Consider the following 21,877-nt stretch of genomic DNA (forward strand, 5'->3'; position numbering starts at 1 on the left):
GTTCATATTTTCCAACCCCTTAAAACAAAAAAAGTAAAGCGAGAAATTAAAATATAATGATAAAGTAAATTTAATTGAAATATATGGGAAAAAAATATTGCCAGATACATGCACAAATTGTTAACTTTGTGATCACAAACATAAATATGAGTGTGACTGACAAATAATTCATTCACTGGAGCAAACTTACCACAGAAAGGCTGGTAGGACTTCTGTGGTTCACCGGGAAGAATGGGCCACCCTGAGGGCCCCCCTTTAGTTCTTCTGCTACACCCTGATGTTCTCCTCATCTGCAAATGTCTGCATACAGAACAAGCCCTACATACAGAATAAGTACCATTTTATGGGGTTCTTCTGAATTAATCAATGACTGGTTCACAAAATGAGAAATGGTCAAGTTAATGAGGGTTTTCTTGCTCAGGAACCAGACCTCAACATGGTTCAAAATGTCACTGTTGGTTCTCTTACCTATCTATAGGAAGAGGAACTAAATCTCAATATCTTTCTCTCTTTTCTTGAGCATATTAGTGCTACCAAATTTCTGTTGGAATAGCTTTTAAAAACAGTTCTTCGAAATTCAACTCAATTATCACAACTTACCTGGTTGTAAACAACTAGTCTGTTTATTCACAATGAACAATACTTTAGAGGTTAGATTTAAAGAATTTTTCACACACTGCTGTTTTGCTTCTGCATTTCTCAGGGGTTTGACTGTTGTGTTGGTTTGGGATGGGTTTTTTTTTCAATAATTAAGTCTCATATGAATTATTTTTACCTTAGATTAGTCAACAGCCTTACTCATGAGATAGGTCTTTCCTGACAGTCATATGGGCTTCCAGTACTCACAAACCAAATATTCTAGCCAGTGTTTAATGGTCATTCTCAATTACCAACATCTAAATATAGATGTTTATATCCATATTTGGATGTTAATCATTATTTGCCTATACCCATCTGAATTGTCAAAGTTTACTTTATTGGCAAACACCAGGTGAAGAAAAAATGGACTCTGTACCTCTATTATTAGATTAGCTCTCTAAGGTGATTAAATTTGAGGTGACAGTAGACCAGAACTTTCAAGCTGAGTGAGAAGCGACTTGGCCTCAGGGTAAGGGCTAAAGAACACAGCAAGAACTACTCAGACACAGCAGCAATAGCTGGAGAGAGGGCAAATTGTTTTCTAGATGACAACTTATACGATTAACCTTATGGGCTTCCCTTACTATTTAAAGACCTGTGACTTCAGAATCTGAGAAACTCAAATCTAAACCAAACAATCTGAATAGTCTCATGGCTGGAAGGTGGGACATCTCAAAAGTAAGTCTCAAAGATTTAATTGTAATTTTTAAGTATAGGTACTGAGAACAAAATATTTACATGAAAACGTCCTTGCAACAGTGGAAGGAACTGCAGGAGTCCATCACTTCCTTTCTGCACGTGCTCAGAATGTCTCTAATACTGCCAGCACTAAGATACAAATTGTTTGCTGAAAATTGAAACATATCCGAATTACAGAACATTCTTTGTCTTCCTCTTGGAATTCAGTTTAATGAGGATGTTCAGAGCCTGTTCTGTCCTTCCATTCTCAAGTAGCTCAGCTCAGTACACTTGTACTGACTACCTTCACTAGGGCTGGACATCTTTAGATTTCCACCTGGGAAACACGAGATTGCCATGAGCACAGAGCTTCTGTCAGACTGCTGCAAAGCTACTGAGTTTACTTTCCAGTAATTCCGAAAAATCCCAATTTTTTGCATTTTTTAAATACACAAAAGCATTTCCCATTTTAGTAGAGTTTGAGGACTAGAAGTTTCATGGTATATTAAAATACCACAAAGAAAACTCTCCCCTTTGTTTTTGCAGATTGTAAAAGTTTTGCGTATTTTTTAAGCACAAAAGCTGTATTTTCACTTGAATACATATAAAACTCACTGAGCTTCAAAGGTCCAGTCCCTGAACACATCTTGTGTGGTCTTTATTTTCTAAAATTTATTTCTCAAATTTTGATCAGTGTCCTTCAACCACAAAGAAATCAAGATCATAACCTATTAAGTTCCAAATACCCCAAAATACCAGCAGAACCTGTTCAAAGCAGCCAAGCAAAATTTGGAACAGGTACATCTCACTGCTACTTCTCAGACCACTTCTCTGGTGATATTACATGAAAACAAAGTATCTTAAATATTCTAAGTTATTAAATTAAATTTGTCAATACTTTAAGCAAGATCATAAAAACAGTATTGTTCAAAGAGTTTGTCTTCATCAGGAAAAAAATGCTGAGATTTTAAAGCCCATAATTTCCAACAGAAAACATTTAACAGAAAGCAGTCTGGGCTAACTGCTCAGGTTACAAGCGAATATATTTTATACTTAAGAATTTGCATTACCATAACACATTATCTCATATAATTAGATTTTTCCAAAACCTCTAGAAAATGAACTTTCCACATGCTCTGGATTTTTGTTTATGGCCTAAACATGGTGTGCATGAACTAAACAATGCATTGTGGTAATAGGAATTATCAAAAAGAGCAACACTACAGCCTAATGGCCTATAGAAACAGTTCTGTAAAACCATCATTATCTCCAGCACAATATATCTTACACATATCACAGACTTTTAGTTTTGATCTTTATACCAAAAAGGGCAGAGATTTTAAAAAAACCTAATATAAATCCCCCAAATATCCAAAATATCCTTCGTACTAAACTCCTGAGCTCTGAACCTATTCTTCTGCTGCTATGATAATGTACACGTAGTGTAAAAGTCAGTGAATAAATTGTATTTTTCACATGCCACCCACCAAGCTGCAGTATAAGACTTTTCTCAGTTACTTGCTGATATTTTTGCCTTTTCTATTTTATTGTTATTTAGCAATGAACAGATGGACCACTAAAAAAATAAATAAATCACAGTCCATACTGTAACAGTCCATGAGCTACTAAAAAAAATTTAAAACCATCTTTTAATTCAGTACTATTTTATCTTAACACTTAAAGCAAGACAGACTTTCAATAAAAAGTCAAAGAATTGCTTGCTCATTTAACCCCAACTGAGAAAACAAACAAAAAAGTTAGATTTGATTTCTCAGTGCATTAAATTAGGCAAGATTAACAGATTCATATATAAGCACACTATATTTTGGCTCAGCTGTTAGGGTACAATGACATCTAAAACAGCTTTTGACATGTGCTTTCAAGACAAAGCAATATATTGCTTCCAGTTATCACCTATAGTGTTGACAATTATGAAAAATTAACGACACCTCATTATTTTCCCTCCTCCCTCCACGATAAATCATTACCTCAGTTCCTTTTCAAGAAATCGCCAACCAGTCCCTGAAAAATCCCAAAGAACTTTGTTCTTTACAGGTCATTTCCTGCTTTTTTATCTTTCTGGTTTCCAAGTTAGGTGAGACTCTGTTTCAGTGTGACAACATCTAAAATCTCATGTCCTTCAGGAACTTGCCAGCAACAAGAAATACAAGTGTAATGTAATAATGACTTCCAGTTCTGTCATCACATTGAACAATCCTAATACAAATTACTTTGTTCAGGTACCAGAGTGCATAAATCCACTCTTAATAAACTGGCTTAACACAGCTATGAATATTTTTTAAGATATTTCCTTTACCTTGCAGGATTTTGATAGGCTGTTCACTCAAGACAGCATTGGAAAAAGTATTTTTTGAAGTACATCTCTATAACTGCCAGGTGTTCTGTAAGACTCCACAGTTACAAAATGCTCAGTGTATGCACTGCCTCTCCTTCACAGGAAGTGTCAATTTTTAAAATTTATTTTTACACCAAGAATCAGGATGTGTCATGCTTCAAATATTAAATGTTGGAAGGCACAGTTTAGACATCCAGAGCTCTGAAGGCATGCAAATTAGTGCAAAACATAGTTCAATTTTATTTCTGAAAACAAAATAGATGTTCTATAGAAAATTACATTCCTACACTCAAAACCTCGCAGTTTTCTTCTAACATTTATATAAATTTTATTGTGACACTAAAGAAAAGTTACTTTTGCATTTGGAAATATTCACGACCGAAGCATTGGTATTATCACGGTCTCAGAATTATTAGAACAGTTAAGGATGCAGTAAACAAGTTTGAATTTACACTGGAGAATAAATAAAATACTTGTCTAAAAGCTCTTTAAAAGAACATTTCTCTGTTTTCAGAATTCATTTTTTTCCTGAGACATTTTACCTAGTACTCCTATCATGCAAGAGAACTAACAAATCATCCCCCCCAAAACATTTTTACAGATCCATTCATACCACAAAGATCACTTTATATAAGATGCTATATATGGTACATTACTTACACAAAGTACTATATTCCTGTGGCCAGGAAATACACTTGGAAAAAAAAAAGATTCATAGTGTGTACATTGACATGGATTTTGTGTTTGCTGCTTGTATTTATCTAGATGCAGCTGTCATTCCCAAGTAATTGCTTTTGGAGGAGGTTGGGAAGTGCAGTCCAAGCTGTGCAGCAGGCAGGTGTGAGAGCCAGGCAGCCACACCAAGTCCCTGCTGTGCTGCACACACCTGGAACAGAGCTGGGAAAACAGCTGCCTCTGACTCTGCACCTGCACCAGGGCTGCACTCCCAGCATGAGTCCGGGGAGCACAAGGCATGACTGCTGCTGATCTTTGTGCCCCAAGAACAGATGAGAGTGGAGGAGGGTGTGAAGTTGAATACAGAAAGGGTCAAAACATCTCAAAGAAATCCAGAGGACAGACAAGCTGGTAAACTTTACTTCTTCCAAGTTGCTTGTCCTGGTGTTTCCTTGTCAGTGAACCCCCAGCACTATGGAACACTTCAGGAAAGAAAAGTTCTGAATATATTCAGAGACATAACAGTAATTCAGAGGGTATTCACAGAGACAGTAACATTTTTATACTGTCCTTAGGACTAACAGTTCAGGGAAGAAGGGCTTCGAACCTCCAAACAAAAAGGCTTTTCAGATATCTAAGAGTGCCAAGTAGTTCTCATTACTTCAATGTGTCTCAAAAGGAATACAGGTTAGAATATAACCTGATTAAATTTGTAATTCTGAAACTTTTTTTGGGCAAAAATTTTGATTAAGGCTTCATCACAATCACCCAATGATGAGACACAGTAAACACCAAAGCAAGCCAAATGTTTCATGGACAAGTCTCAATTGTTTCAGCCTGATACTGGCTGATACTGTTACTGCTGAATTCATCCTTCAAAGTCAAATGGAAAAAGGATGGTAGACAAAACTTCAAAACATTAGATCTACAATATTTAACTCAGCTCTAAAAAAGAAGGGGAGGACATTCTCATGGAAAGAGAATTCTTGCAGGTCTTTCATAAAGCTGTGAGTTGCTGCAGCCTCAATTTGCAGCAGTCCAGGGAAAGACCAGGAACACCAATGACTGCCAAGTCTACAATACATAATTGTGACCTGGGCAGAACACAGCCAATAAGTTTAGCTGTCATAATGGCAAATGCAATTATTCAAATCATGTATAAAACTTATTTCCATCTCACAAAACAAGCTTTCTTCACAAATTCCTTCATGCTGTAAATTGCCTAAATTTTACTTTCCTGTAGTAACTATCTACCCAAAAAAAGCGCATAACTCCTAAAGCTGGCAAACTAAACATGTTAAGCCAGGTCTTTTGCTCCTCTTCCCAGGACAGCTTCTGCTCAAAGTGCCAGCATTTTGTAAATAACCAGTAAGTATTTCACAAATATCACAATATCATTACGCACATACCAGTTCCAAACCCTGCTTGGCACATTTGTAATTTTACAGCCTACACTTTCCCTTATTTATGGAGATAATCAGTATCATTCTGCCCAATGATTCTAAGCATGAAGGGATCACAGGCAATATTCAAACGCATTTGACATTAGACCTAAAGCTCCACAAAATTGAATGAAAGACGCTTGTGAAGTTCAACAACCATAAATTCATATACTGGGAATATTCAGCCTGCTAATAATGCACTCATAATTTGTTTCCAGAGAAATAAAAGGCAAGTTTTTATGAAAATTTCTAATGCTATTTTTCTATCAGACACAAAAACCATTCAGGTCTTCTGGATGTTTAAACTATTTTTTTTAGACTTTACTGGAAAGCAAGCCATTCAGAAAAAAAAAATGGTTAATAATTAAAGATGAATTTTGATTGTGGCACCTGGCTTCCAGATACATGTGATGGAGACAAGAAACCCCTCCTGCTGAAGGACACAGCAGAAACAAATGATCAAAGAAGCCCCAGTTTGGAATCCTTCCAGAAGCTCCATCTTACCATCCTGAAGCCCACTATTGTTTTGATAAATTCTATTATCTGAGTTGGTGTTAAAATGAACTTTTTTCTTGGGGGGCCGTGCTTGTCTGTTCCCAATCTCTTGGTAAGAATTCCTTTTTCTGGCCAATCATGCTGTGCCTTAATGGTGCAGATGGGGAGGAAGCACTGCCAAGACCTCTGTAAACACTCACAAAACTGTTGAGAGGCTGAAAGGTAACATTATTTTGATAATGGTTTCTGAAACTTGTTATCAGCAAAAAAATCTTTTCTCTGCCACATGTCCTCCTATGTGAAAATATGCCATCTGCAAGTTGAGAGCTGAAAATTACTCTCTCCAGGCAGATCAGGAACAAGTGAGAACAAACTGATTGCTCTGACTGAAACATGCAGGTGTTCAGTCCACCAAGGCTCTGAAACAGACCAATGTTTTTGTAGGAATAACAAAGCATCTGCAATAAAAATCCTTCCTCCTGTGCTACAATGGTACATTTTTAAATAGAATATAGATTCTACTTCCTTTGTGAGAAAGCTATACAAGGGGAAAAAGTTGTTTGTGGCATGTATGCATAAAGGCACTACAAAATCAGAAAAACTGTCTACCACACATTTGTTCATCATTATGTTTCTCAAGCTATAGAAACCTTCACAAGCATCTTTCATTTTCAGGGACAAAAAAAAAATTAAAATTTTAAATAATTTTTAAAGAAAGAGAGAATGAATGCTCCATCTTATGGAATGATCAGAGTGGTAATTCCCCAAGGATCCTGTAACGCTTCTTCAAAACAGATGTTTAATAGATGACAGCAAAGACAATTGAGCAGATAGTATATTGGGTCTTCTCATCTATTTGACACCTGCACAATCACTTATGAAATAGCAAATAGCAGCAAGCTTAATTACTCATAGCTGGGGACAGAAAACTTCATCAGCAATGACACCGCCTATAATTCTTAAGATGTAGCATAGAAATGTGCTTTCTCCATGAAAACACTGTTCTTTTGAATGGCAGCTTCTTCTTCCTCCAGATATTGAAACAAGGAATGCTGCACCCATGGGAGTGCCCAGTGTCTCACAGGTGCTCCAAGCTGAGAGAGGCCATGGTTTAATTCAGCACTGCTAAAAACTTGCTAACACCTGAAATGAGCACTGCTGGTTCCCCAATGTGCTTTCAGATGTGTTGCAGTATCAGAGCAGATACGATGAAACTCCAATCCATTCAAAGAGGAAAATGACCCCTTAGTTTGCTCTAACTTTTGCAAGTCAAATTACAATCCTTGACTAACACAGTGGGACCGAATTCCACCAATCCCTTCAGGCTGCCATCCTGATTTTCTGTAGAAAGCTGCGCTGTCCTTTTCAGTCCCCTCGCTTTGGTCCTCAGACTTAGCTGAGAACTAAACTGCATCCAGATCATAGACTCAAATCAAATCTGTGTGGAATTGTCTTTGCATTGATTCCCACTCTAAAATGAGCAATGAAAAATAACAAATAGGGTGAGATTGTCTGTGAAAACAAGGCTGAAACACAATCCTCGTTCAAGAGAGCCATCTAGTGCCTTCATGCTCTACATGAAGGATGCAAATCTTCAATTTAGCTACTGGCTGATTTTTACAAATTATTATGGGCCTCATTTTTTTTCCTCGTACTTTCAAACAGTAACCAATGCACTGTTTCTTGTTCAGTATCCGAAGACCACTACTCTAGTTAATGAACCTTGCAAAAATTCAGCAGATGATGAAAAAGTGAAAATTTAATTAAGTCAGTATTTGCAAGAACTTGTTGAAAGAATCTCATGAACTGAGAAATTCCTGAAGTTCTCCTTCTAAAGATTATGCATTAGAGAAATATTTTTCCAATGTTTAGTTTTGAGTCAAATAATGAGCTAAAGAAAATAAAACCACATATTTTAGCATGTATTCATTGTTATAAATCTAAAACCTAAAGCCTATGTAGTTTCATAAATAAATCTATATTCAGGGAAATTAAATGTGTAAGAGTCAAAGCTAATTAAAGCAGTGTGACTATAAAAAATAGATAATTAGATGTTAATTATCTATTAGCAAATTAAAATAATACATTCTCCACATGAATACTTTAAGGAGAAAGGTGCATGAAGCTCATTCCCTTGAATAAATAGCCCTTTATTACCCCATTTGGAAGTTCTGCCCCAAAAACACTGGTCTGAATGCAACTGGAAATGAGACAACATTGCAGAGCAATGGCAGCGTAAGAACTCTGTCAATGGAGCATACAGCAGGCAGTGAAACACCACTAAGAACTTGTTTGCTGTTACCAAATACAGCCATCAGCTGACTAAGCATCTCTGATAATCATTACTTTTTTTTTTTCATTTTATCAGTTGAACTTTGACTATGTAAAAAATCTTCCATTATCACAAGTCTCTAGGAGAGAACACGAAGTGTGTGTTTAGAAAGAATACATTTAATTGAATTCCATAAAAAGCAGGGCAGTGAACATACAGAACTATCTTAAATGCACTCATTAGACATAAACGGCTCTAAAATATTTGGGTTGTTTTGTTTTGTAAAGGGTTATGTTTCAGGGAGAAGATGATGTGCTGATATATGGAAATAAACCAAGCAGGTGAAGACATTAGCTCTACCTACAGAAAAGCTACAGCAAACTATTTCCTTCCAACAGTGCAGCAGCCTACCAGTAACCAAGTCTGGATTCATTTATTCTCTCAAATCTAATCCTATTCCCCTTAAATCAGTAAATCCCACTGACCTCATCTGACTCAAAAAACCCCACATGAACAGAATTTTGTCCTCAGTGCTCTCAAACATATCCACATTTTTGCTGGATATGTCTTTCAGAGCATTATTGGGGTTATTCACCAATATTTTTAGTCAAATATTTATAGGGAGATGAAATATGTTTATAGCCATTATCTAATTTTGTATTTGTGCATAAATATATTGAGAGCCTTATAATCATGTTGGAATGCCAGCCTCAAACTGTTAACAACCAAAAAAAATTTCCTATTATCCTATTTTCAGGATTGCCTCACAAGCCAAAACTACATCTATAAAATTAGGATATGATCATCTATTCACTAAATCAGAAATACCATTTTGTTTAAACAGTTTAATCTAACATTACACTTTTCCTTCATTAAGTTGAGTTTTAGGTGAAATTTTAGAAAGGGTTTACATTATTAGCTGTGTTCTAATACCTACAATAAAACTTCCACTTTCATTACTAAAATAAGCCAGCACATACCAAGGCTAAACTCATTTTCTTACAGAGTTTATGACTTGTACAAGGAAAAAAATTAGCAAATGAAAAGCTTCTTTTTTAGCAGACTGGGAGGCAGAGGAGGGAGAAGGTTGTTTTTAAAAGATGAAAAAACTTTTTTTCTTTTGAGTCTTTGCATCCTTGCAAGAGAAAAAGTCTGCTCATACATATATATGTATATATACAGATATAGACTCTGGCAGGAGATTGGCCTGTTGAAGTTTTCTGCAACTCCAGCTCGTGTGACAATACATGGATTTCCAGTCCAGGTAAAAGGCTGAATGTTTCCTAAGACAAAGGAATTTCAACTCGGCTAACAGAGATGGTCTAAATCAGGGAAGTGTACATGCAATTCAACTCTCCCCTTTCCTGGTAATTCAGTTCTGATTCTGAGAAAATACATTAACATCTCAGAGCTGTGCCTCACCTCCATGAGCTATAGTCATTCATACAAAAAAAAGGACAGGAAGACAGAGCTAGTGGAAGTTAATTACATTATAGAAAAATGAAGTTATTGGCACAGAAATGAGTAGCAGCACAGTTACCGAACAGGGAATATGAAAGAAACCAAAATTGATCATTTTTCTCTATTTCATTGTGGCTTGTCTCCAAAATGTTAACATACAACCAGAAAATAGTAAATGTGTGAAATGAGCAAAGAGCCTTGCAAAGACAGTATTTTATGTCTGGGGACAACAGTCGAATTACATCAATTTAAGCCAGTCTCCAGATTGCCTTCTAAAGGATGCACTTTGCAGAAATTCTGGCAGGATCAATACTGATCATCTCCACACATGGAAAGGTACAGAAATCCAGCTTATTTATGGATCTGTTTTTTTCCTCTTCCAAAAAATAATTTTTTTAGTTGTTAGTATGAGACATGGCAGTTTCAAACTGACAGCTTTCTCATATATGAGATTCCAAACTAGTGGTGCTGGTGTCATGGAGGTCAATCCTGCTTTTAAAGAAAGTGATTTCTAAATGAACAAAGCTTTCCAATCCTTCATGGACTTATAAAAACTATTTCAACCAAGCACCCTGGCAAGAATATCACAGGGCATAGCAAAATCTGAATGGGCTATGTTAGAAGTAGCAACTGTTCTCTAGAGCATAATCGGGTTCTGTCTACTTTCTCATGTCTCCAGCAACTGCCAACACTGCAGCGTCCTTCTGCATACTTAAGGGGTCACCTTAACAACACATTACCACTGATATTTTGAGGAAAAGCAATTGTCTTTAGAGCAAATGATAAGATTAATATTTTGATTTGAGGCAGGAGAAATAAAAGGAAAGAGGTACTAATGAACCTAATAAAAAAGCTCAGTCTAGAATGGTTGTTAATCTGTGTAACCAACTTCAGGGAAGAAACGTTTGGTGTCGATAAAGCATTTCCTTAGAAAATTACTACTGGCTCCAGTGTAAGACATTTACAGTAAACACCAAAAGTCTGCAAGGCATCTGTTCTATTCACAGTGGAAGAAGGAACTTTGCTCCATTAATAACTTTAAAAACATGCAATAACTAATTCATGATGGCAGTTCAAATCCTATCAGCAGCCTTCGTTATTTGACCAAGCTGAGTTCAAAGATAGAGCAAAGTTTTAAAAAGCCCCTTGAAAGTTTAGAAGTACACTTTAAATTATTATAAAGATGTGTTGTTCTCCTTTCTACTAAACACAAAAAGCTGTAATTTTAAACCATGAGCAACAACATTATTTTAAGAATACATGCAAGATAAGAGTTAAAATGTGTATATAAAATCCTATATGATCTCAGAATTTGTTTTAGTGAAATTGTATGTTGTACATAGAGGGGCATGTGTAATATACATGTATGTATATATAATAAAATACTTGCTGGAATTTTAACATTTGACTTCACTAAAGACTTAGTGGGACTTTGCCTTAGGCAAGTTTTTAATAGCAATAATAAAAAAATACTTAATGGTACTTAGGGTAAATAATGTGTGGTCACTATGTTTAAAAAAAAGTAATACCAAACATCTGTGCTAGATTTCCACATGATAAAAACCCCATATTACCTACAGTTCTCCCAAAGTTATAGAGGAACAAATGTTTATTTAAAATTCTAAAAGAGACATGTGATAACCAATTTAAGAACTTTAAGGCAGGCATCTTGTGTTTTCTGACAAGAATATATATTTAGTGATCTTTATATTTAATTCTGAATGTGAAGAAAGTCATAGTATGACGTTATGGCTTCAAGACAGATTTTCAATCACTAACAAACCAAGAACGTCCTTTTCCTTAAGTGTACTTGCAAAGAGCACTATGTTCCCCACAGGATACATTCATTTTCTTATCAAAGCATAAGCTATTAATTTTTTTTTTTTTCAGAAAACAACAATAAAGTTCATCTGCCTTTGAAAAACACTAAAAATTTATATTAGTGAGATTAGTTAGTTAAAGGCATAGGATTCAGTCTAACAGTGATGGAAAACCAAGTACAATCTGGGCAGAAATCCTCCAAAAGCATGAAACAGAGCTCAGCACTCTCTTAAGAGGCTCCATTTCCCAACTGCAGCAGAAACACATGCTCACACTGTTACTCAGAGCTACATTTGTTCTCTCTTGCTTTGTGAATCAGGAACTAAGGAAACCTTTGCTATAACTCTCTCCAAGCTGGGAATCCTGCTATCCCTGTGAAAGCTTATCGCCTCGATTTTAAATTCCTTGATAAAGAAATCTAACCCCATTTTTTACACAGCTTATTTCCCAACATTTTAGTGAACCTTGCTGACACTGACATTCTTTGCTATTCCTGTGAAAGAGCAGGATTCCAACTTCAGCTTCATTCTCCTTCTGCTCTATAATGTGCCTCACATTTGCTATTTCTAAGGCCCTGAAACACAAAGCTTGAATAAAACTGTCATCACAAGTTTGCTTCTGTGGAACAAAGTTTAAAAGTGTGTGGATTGCACACTGCAGAAAGGTATCATCTTTGAGGGCCATCAAGTCAACACCTCACAGTCAGCCTGTACCTCCTACAAGAATATGAAAGCAAATGAAGGGGAAAAAAAAAGTTTTACTTTTCAGAGTTGTTTCTCTGCCTCTAGTACACCAACCAATTCCATTACTCTCACCCGTACTTTCTCTAAGAAGTACCATATAAATCCCGGAGAACTTCCAAATCTTTGAAGGCAGCTATAATTATCAACTCCTGCTGAGGCTACTCATAGGGGTGGGTGGGGGAAAGGCAAGAAGCAATCAGTGCCTTAAAAACAAGAAATTTCTGCATGATTCTTGAATAACCAATCAGACAGTAGGATATTTATTTCTGATAATGTACATTCTTATGTGAAACTGCCAGAGAAATAATAATTTACAAGGTGGTAGAGTCCAACAAGAAGTTAACAAGAAGTTATTTCTATCTAGTTAAGTGAAAGTGAAAAAGTTACGAGCTAGACAAAAGCAGCTGTGGAGTAACAAAGAACACCTCCCTCACAATTTAACTCCTTGTAGGATCAGTGCTCAGGGGATGCAGGTCAAGGAGAGAGAACTGACATTCATTTGAGATACAGGTGCATTGACAAGGTGGTCCTTAATTCCCAGTGTTTCAAGACCACTTGCTTCAGTTTCTCTCACAACATGGTAATTTAATTCTCTGGTTTGGTGAAACTATCACCCACCAGTGATCATTAATAGCTTTCTACACACCATGTTCAATTACCTAAAAGATGAACAAAATGAATCAACAAATAAATGAATGAACTAAGTAATGAACAGCATGAGAGAGAAAATTATGGCTGCATTAGGGGAAAACATGGTCAAAAGCTCAACATGTAAGACTTGACCTTCTTCTAGCTAGGTTGGTACACAATTAGATTTCATTAACTGAAAAATTCAGATTGAAAGTAATTTTAAATTAAATACCAACAGCAAAGGGCTTATAAGATGTCCACCTCTACATTACATTTTAATGTAGTGTTGAGGCTGTATAAAATCAGCTGTCTGCAGTTAATTTTTTCCATACTCAACTTCATTTGCACCATGTTAACTTTTTTTCCCCAGACAGCACTCCTCCTGCTGTAAACTTCAGCAGAATCTATCACTGTAAAGGTAAACTGCCACAAACAAACCCTATTTGTTGAATAACTTCATATGATGCTACACACAATTGTATCATCCTTGTTTCACAGAATCAAGTCATTAAGGCTGGAAAAGACATCCAAGACCATCAAGTCTCAAGTCTTTGAAAAGTTCCACCTTGTCAATCAGACCATGGCACTGAGTGCCAAACCCAGTCATTTCCTGACACCTTCAGAGATGGTGACCCCATCACTTCCTCATGTTGTCCATGCCAGCGTTTAACAACCCTTTCCATTAAAGAATTCCCCTTGAATCTCCCCTGGCACAGACAATTTCAAGTGCAGCAGCAGAAATAAAATAGCAAAACTAATTAAAGAGAAGAAAAAGCCATCGAGGATTTCAGCAAACAGAACATTGGCCCAATACTACTTTCTCAGAAATACACTCAACACTTGAGCTATACTCCAACCTGTAAAAACAAAGAAAGCAGAATATTTTAGATTATGTTCTAAAATGACAAATATTTTGTTAAGGGTATAGAAAGATTAACACAATTTGAGTGAATTCTAAATACTTCATGACTGAAAGTCATTAAGAATGTATCCAAGTTCTAGCTTACTTTTAAAGCATTCTCAGGAGGGAAAAAAAATGTTCAGTAACACTGCCAGGTGATTTACACAGTTAGGATGAAAAACTACAAACACTTGTTATGGAAAAAAGAATCAATCCACTAGGCAGTTTGCTGCAGAAGATTCAACCCAGTAACCTCTGTTTTATCATGCTGAGAACCTGTATTGTGCAGGATGAAGACTAAAAGCAGAGACAGAAATTCAAATGAGCACTGCAGAACAAGGATTTACTGAGCTACACATAAAGATCAAAGGTTGATCTATTTGGACTTTTAACAAATACGTAATACTTTTAAACTATACATAATGTCTGATGTTACTTCAAAGCATGCAGACAACTTTCCATAACAAAAAAAGCAAAAAAAAAATTTGAACCTCAGTACATTTTCCAAGAGTCCACCAGAACAATAAAATCCAGAGTCCTGGATAAACAAACAGGCACCTATTAAAACATTTTGTTTCTAAAGAGTTCCTACAGCCTACACATCATACTTCCAAGCTCCCAACAACTTCAAATATGCAGAAACTTAAAAATAAAAATAAAACCTATAAATACTGTGTGCAACAGAAAGAGAGCAACTGCACCCAAAGCCTTGAATTCTTATAAAAACAATGAAATCATGAGCCAAAATGTCCAAAAAATTAGACAGTTCCTGCCAATCTGGCTGGGACAGATTCCAGGCAACAAATCCAGTAAAATTTTGATCACTTACCAAGGTATATCAGCATGCCATTAGCAGTAAATCCCATTCTACACTTGCAGCACTCCAGACAAAAGACAACTTATATATTATCACAAACTGAGGGAGAAACAACACTTTTCCCTGCCCCTGAGAACAACTTGGGGGGAGCATCAAATTAATTCAGTATAAATACAGGAGAAACATGCACAGTCTATAGATAGTAATAATATCTCCTTTCAGCATGTCTTGGCCTAATCAGTAAACTGGATGCCAATCGGACTTTACTTGGAAGCTTCTATTTCATCTATTTTTTCAAGCTCAATTTAGTTCTATTTCTCACTGTTCTTGATGGCCCTTCTCATTAGAAACTTCAAATTTCCTCATGTTGCATATATAGCCAATTAAGGTTCACAAACTTAATTGACACCGATACAACACATGAAATACAACCACACAATCAATCATCTTTGCAAACAGTGTATGCAGACCTAAATCCAGAAACTTGTCTTCTATTTTATAGACCTTATTCCACAACCCTTCCTCGTCACAAATTCAGTATCATTAGCTCCGTATGTAATTCCATTATGTTTTACATCAATTTTAATTAAAATTCTGCCTGTGAAAAATTCCGGATCTACATATTCACAAGAAAACTTTACTAAAACATATAATGAAATTTTCCACTTGCTAAGCTTCAAATGGGCAGCAGAAAATACTGAGTCCTCAATGCATATTCTAGGTTAGAGAAGAACATAAGCTAAATAGAAAATAATTTGTCCATAGCAAAGAAAATATTTTGCCAACAGTCCCTAGATGTAAATAGCTGTTCCTAATCTCAAGCTTAATACTTAAGCTCTTGCACTAATTTCATTTGTGCTTTGAGCTGTCATGCAAACTGATGTTTTCAGTGACCACACTGCTGCTGAGTTTCTAAGTGAACAGAAGTGTTTCTTCTGACTTCCCTTGGAGTATGTAGCTGTCCATAACCTCCCTGCAAAATTTCACCCTTCTTAGCATGGTCTTTGTGAGGAAGACTGGCCTTGTCTTGTTTGCCTGACAGAGTCACATGAGAACACTGCTGGGATCTAAAGGGGCAGATGGGCTTGACACCAGGCCAGATTTTCTTTCAATTGTACTAATCCAATCATCCCAAATCCAGCCCCAAAAATGCATTTACAAGTGATGTAGGCAGCTGGTGCAGGTGGGCTTGGGGTCAAATTTAAGTTTTCTAAGTAGCCAGCAGCACAGTGTTTTCATGTGACATGACAGTATATTTATGTAAAAAGCTGAGAGTATGCCCACATGAAAATACATTAGAAATGCAGATAAGCAGAAGCCTTTGTTTATATGGAAGGAAAATGATGTTAAAACACTCTTTTTAAACACCAGAGGCATAAAAAATCCAACACACAGTAGCATGCACTCATGACTCCTTAGTTAGAGCAGCAGCAGGTGTCACTTCCCTCTTCATAGGTATAGTCTTCACTTGCCAGAATCAAATCAACAAAATGAAAGGATAAAGAAATTTTGCAAAGCAACATTTCAGCAACAGTAAGCCCCAATATACCTACTTCTCTTCCATATTCTTATTCTTGCTTTCAAATATCATACAGTCCTGCTGAGTACTTATTACAGATTTAAAACAAATGCATGCTATCCTTTTCATCCTTTTCATCAAAAAATAGAGCACAAAAAGAAAACACTTCAATAATTACATTTCTGAAACTGCAACATGTTCCATGACTATTTAAAAAAAAACCATGTATTTTAAACAAAGAAATGAGTTTTTTGTTACCTCTCTAAGATGCATGTTTTCCTTCTCCTTCTGATCTAAAATCACTTCTAAATGATTAACCTGAGATTCAGCCTCTGCCATCCTTCGAGTTCTCTCATTGTCATCTTCCATTCCTTTAGAAGGCAAACCTTTACTTTGCAACATCTCTAGAAGCTTTTTTATTGATTCATCTCTGGCATTTAGTGTTTGCTTTTGTGTTTCAATCCTAAGCTCCATTTCTTCTAGAGTTTTTCTTAACAGGAAGAGCTCTTTAGCTTGTCTATCATGTTCTGCCTGAAGTCTTCGAAAATTCTCCTCCGTGAGCTCAATGGTAAAATGCTCAGCCCCTCGGTTCCCACTTTCTTGCTGGAGAAGATGGTTAAGATCTCTCTGGGTTCTAAGCTCATCTTGAAGTGCCTGGATTGTCATTTGCAGATGCTGCAATAAAGAAGGCAAAAGAAAAATTAGCTTAGGATCTGATCGTAGAATTAGTATTTGATTAAAGCTTTGTTGTATGCTGTTACAAAAAGTCATTAGAATTAGTAATGAAAATATACCAAATGATCTTATAAAATATCAAATGCAGGTGACAATATTTGTAATGATATCTTTCAAGTGCTTCTAGAAAGAAAAAAGACGACAACATACACAGACACAAAAAAATGCCAGCTACAGATAAAATTAATAGCAACAAATGCAAACACTAGGCAGTGACACATCCATTAGAACAACCAATGAGTACCTACAAAGCTCAAAGACTCAGTATTCCGTGTTTTCTAAATTACCTCATAGACTAAAGATAAATCTGCTCTTCGTGGTGCTCAGCAGCACTGATGTTCATAAAGTCAATCAAAGCCCTTGCTAAAATTAAAGGGGACGTTGGGGAGGGACTGAGTTGGGACTGGTTGGTTTCATTTTTTCATTTTGGAAGCTAAAGCTATGAATTTTAGTAAACAGGATTACTGCATCTCTAAAAAGCAAACAAAAAAAACACAATAAGCAATACTGAATTTTTAAAAAGAAATTCACTGCAAGTAGTGGACAAACCTTTGTTCTTCTGGCATCCAAAAACTGAACAGCATGGTAAACGAAAAAATGAAGCAAAATCAACATAAATAAAGGTCAGATGCAAGCAAAGGAGATTCAACAGAAAGAACTGAATTCAACAAAAAGTATATTCAACAGAAAAAAATAATTTTATTGAGTTACACAGAAAGGCAACAACAAAGTCACATTACTCAAATATATAAACATAGACAGACTTCACTCACTAGAGGTGACAAAGAAAAGCATATTTGAAATAATCAGTCCCATGACAAATTACAACATTCCTATTGGACATTGCTGGTCTTTTACACTTTTACGTTTTTCAGAACACTGTAACTTGTCCTAAAATATTTATACTACATCTGAGTACAGGGATCTGTCTCTGTTCCAGAGGACTGTCTTGCACTCCTTACTCAATGCAAGTCAAAATCAAAGTGGATTTTGCCAAGTTAAGGTTAGAGTACAGATAATTAGCCTAAATTTCTATGGCTTATGATGTTCTTTTCAGATTGTATCCTCATATGACAATTTTTCTTCTTGTTTTCTTCCCTCTATTCATTGCCTACACAGCATAGTGAGCTTTTAGAAATATGAATTCCTGAACAGGCTCGCAGTCTGTACTAAGACATTAAACTGAAGGAATTAGGGGACTTAAATGCATGTCATCACACCTTTTAGATTTAATTGATGTTCTGTAACTCCACATTCTAAAAAACAAAACAACAGAAACCACACCAAATAAAACCCAAAACAGCAACAACACAGACACCAAACTAACGATAAAACTTCATTTTATTTGATACTACCTTGATGTTTTACACAAGGACACATTAATCTGTTGAGTTTTCGCAATGATTTAAACTAAATGAAAAATACTTAATCTTGAGAAACCAACCTTTTGAAATGTTTTTTATCAGTTATTTCAAATGGAAAATAAGTATTGCCAGTGACAGAATTCATTAAGACACTGAATCTGTTTGATCATTAAATAAGCACTATTTTAATGTATGTCCAGATCTTAATTCTCTTGGTAGCTGCATCTTACTAGGCACACACTCAGCTGAGAGCATACACATGTGAACCACTCATTTAATGGCAACCCTTATCTTTTCTTAATCTCACCATCTTTTTAATTAGCTATAATAAGCTTAAAAACTCCAGTATACTTTAAAATCCTTTAGATGTAGAAACTTCCCCACTTTGAATCTACTAACGTGCCAACTGTTTGTGACCCCAAGACTAACTACACCTTTTGGCTTCTAAAATTATTTCACTGTCCTACTTCTCACACCTGACCAAGAACCTTCTCTGTACTACTCTGCTACAACTAAGCAACAGCATATTCAGTAACTACCAGAACCCGATAAATAGTCAAAATTATTTCCCTGGTCTGAATAATGATTTAAGATACATCCTCCTAATGTTAAATTAGACAATATTTATTACTTCATGATACAATCTATTTACAAATGAATGTTTATTCCAAAGTCAAGTAGTCCCTATATACCAAATGTTGATATGTCTATAAAAATCTAGCTGTGCAAAAGAAAACTAATTCTAAAATACCATGTTCTAACCCACAAATGAAAGTAAACTTGACATACACACTGCTAACACACAAACCTTCTGAATGTAAGCTCTAAAAACCAAAAATTGTTAGATTAACACAAAAATAATTAGAAATCAGAATTCAAACAACCATTCTGGTTAAGAGAAATGAGACAAGTTCCTTTTCTGCCCCCAGCAGCCTGTGCATGCTCTCCTTAGGCTCCACCCAGACCCACGGCTGTCACTAAGCACGACAGTAGTTCTGGCTGCTTCTCTGTGATTATCTTAAAGCTAACAGCCTCAACTGTGGCAGACTACTGCTACTTCGACATAAAAGAATCCATTTTTGTACACCTTCAAGACTTAGAACATGGTGGACCAGATTTAGAATTCCGCTGGCACAGATTTTTCTATCTGCAGCTTGCTAAGGAAAGGAAAGAACAAATGTTGTGAGGGTGGAAAGAAATTGTATAATTAACTGCAGGGGAAGGAATGTAGGAGTGCTGTGAATATCTGTCACATGGCTATCATTACAGACACAGAACTCTACAGAATTATTTTTTTTAAAAGTAACATTTATCAGATTTTTTATAATTTCTATTAAAAATGGACCAGTTGACCAGAAATATTTCCATGCCAATTTCTTGACAATATATAAAGAGTTTCCTCAGAACTTTTTCAATCCTTTTCCACAGCCCAGCTCCAAGAAGCAATATATGGAACTGTGAATTGCCCCATAAACTGAAACAAAACTATAAAAGGAAGATTAGCTAATGGCTCTTCACAGACTTCAATTCATGCTCTACACAAGGAAGTTCCTCTAGTCTACGCCAACGAACTACACCCAAAAGAATTGCCTGCTGAGAACTCTCCTGCCTCAGTGTGCTTTGGGTCACATTAACACTTCCAGGGCATCCCAAAGCCACAGATGTGGTGAACAGTAGGGAGGAATGAATTCACAAGGAGACTTGCTGATTTAAAATTGCTGGTCCACCTACAGAAGCAGACAGCTTCTCATGCTTTGCACCATCACACTGCCACCAAAAGCAAAGAACATGTTCAAGAACCCAAGTCCACTGGATTTTAGCTCCTGATTCTCCTGTTTCTTTCCCACCCCAGTAAACAGAGAATTGGCAGGGCTGAATCAGTTGACATAGTCTAGTCTCTTGGCAGTGGCAAATAAAAAATTATACAGAAGACTGTGCAAAAAAAAATCATCCTATGTAATTGTATGCTATAGAAAGCTATACCTGAATGCACCTCAACAAATAAAACAGCAAATTATCCTGTCAACCATACTCTCATTCTCTAACATCAAGCTTCCTTATTTATTCCATAATCTATTAGTGTTTTATTTTCATTCTCCACAGTATGAGGCTCTGTCATTGAAAGGAAACAGCCTAAAAGCTTTCTTATGAACTGCATCAACATCAATTTATATGTTAAATTTAGTTGTGCTACTGAAATAAGTGCAAGCATTACACTTGCAAATATTTGTAACTAAGTATTGTTAAAGAAAAACATGCATATCCCAATTTTCTTCTTTAAAGAAAAAAAAGGGAATTGAAGACATTTTCTTCATTACCATAAATTAAGAAGTTAATTCTGTCATGCATTTCCTCATCTGCCTATTATAGTTCATAAACCTGGTATCCAAAAAACCCAAAAAAATTCTAGGCGACTAGAATTTTGCCTGAGTAAGACAGGACTGACAAAGAGTTGGAAGGAGAAGACAGATCTAATTTGGGAGGAATAGCAAGAGATTCTGACCACACAGGAATCTTTAGCATTAAAAATTCTGAGCATGAGATGTGAGAGAGCTTTTGCATAACACTGTTTGCTGATATAACCACATATTCAAAAAGAGAGGAATCTTGTCTGACTTTGCTTACTTTTTCTTTGTTTATGCCTTTAAATTTTGTGTCTTGTCAAATTCTACAAAGCTTGCCTTTACAAGCGTGCCTTGCAAGTTTGATAAGGAATCTTGTCATGCACACTGAAATCTGCATTTCTTAACACAGATGTGGTGGGCTGAGCTTGGCTGGAGGCCAGGACTCCACCAAGCCACCCTACCACTCCCTCCTCAGCAGGGCTGGGGGCAGAAGGGGAAGAAGATGAAATAAAACTCATGGGTCAAGTAAAGGCAGTTAAATAAAACAAAAGCAAAGGCCATGCACAGAAGCAAAGATTCACTCTCTATGTCCCTTGAGCAGCCCATAGCCAGGCACTTCCTGGCCAGTAGGGCTTCAGTACAACTGCTCCAGAAGACAAACACTGTAATAAAGAACACCCCCTCCATCAGTTTCTTGTTCAAACCTTTCCTCCCTGTCCTCCTCCACTACTAATCAAGAGCCCACCAGGATGCTCTATCACTCCCCTAAGCTTGCCCCTCATCCTGCTTTGCAAGTTAATAAAAAGGAATCTGGTCATATACATTTATTTTTTTTTCCCCCATGGAATAGAGCTCAGTTCAGGAACAGAGCTCAGTTCCCTGTGACAAATGCAGATCTTAATTCACACATAATCCTACTTCTAAATTAAATACTCTCATTATGTCCATTTTGTTTTAATTCCTTGGCCCACTCTGATCATCGTT

General features: G+C 36.2%; 1 protein-coding gene across 18 annotated transcripts in view; it reads right to left on the reverse strand.

The window, feature by feature from the left end:
• The window catches only part of ERC2 (ELKS/RAB6-interacting/CAST family member 2), a 421,439-nt gene that overhangs the window by 345,109 nt on the left and 54,453 nt on the right, over positions 1 to 21,877 (reverse strand). For 14 of the 18 annotated variants that reach the window (XR_010368539.1, XR_010368528.1, XR_010368540.1 and 11 more), the window contains 2 exons: positions 17,734 to 17,757; positions 16,708 to 17,124 (listed from right to left, as the gene is read on the reverse strand). Coding sequence is in view for 2 of the 18 variants with exons in the window: in XM_064432578.1 (XP_064288648.1) it covers positions 16,708 to 17,124; positions 17,734 to 17,757 (441 nt within the window). In the remaining 16 variants the exon portion in view is untranslated. The remainder of the gene's footprint in view (positions 1 to 16,707; positions 17,125 to 17,733; positions 17,758 to 21,877) is intronic. The other 4 variants (XR_010368532.1, XR_010368537.1, XR_010368534.1 and 1 more) reach the window with 1 other exon arrangement.

The sequence above is a fragment of the Passer domesticus genome, chromosome 9 (assembly GCF_036417665.1).
Source record: "Passer domesticus isolate bPasDom1 chromosome 9, bPasDom1.hap1, whole genome shotgun sequence".
In the NCBI taxonomy this organism is placed as follows: domain Eukaryota; kingdom Metazoa; phylum Chordata; class Aves; order Passeriformes; family Passeridae; genus Passer; species Passer domesticus.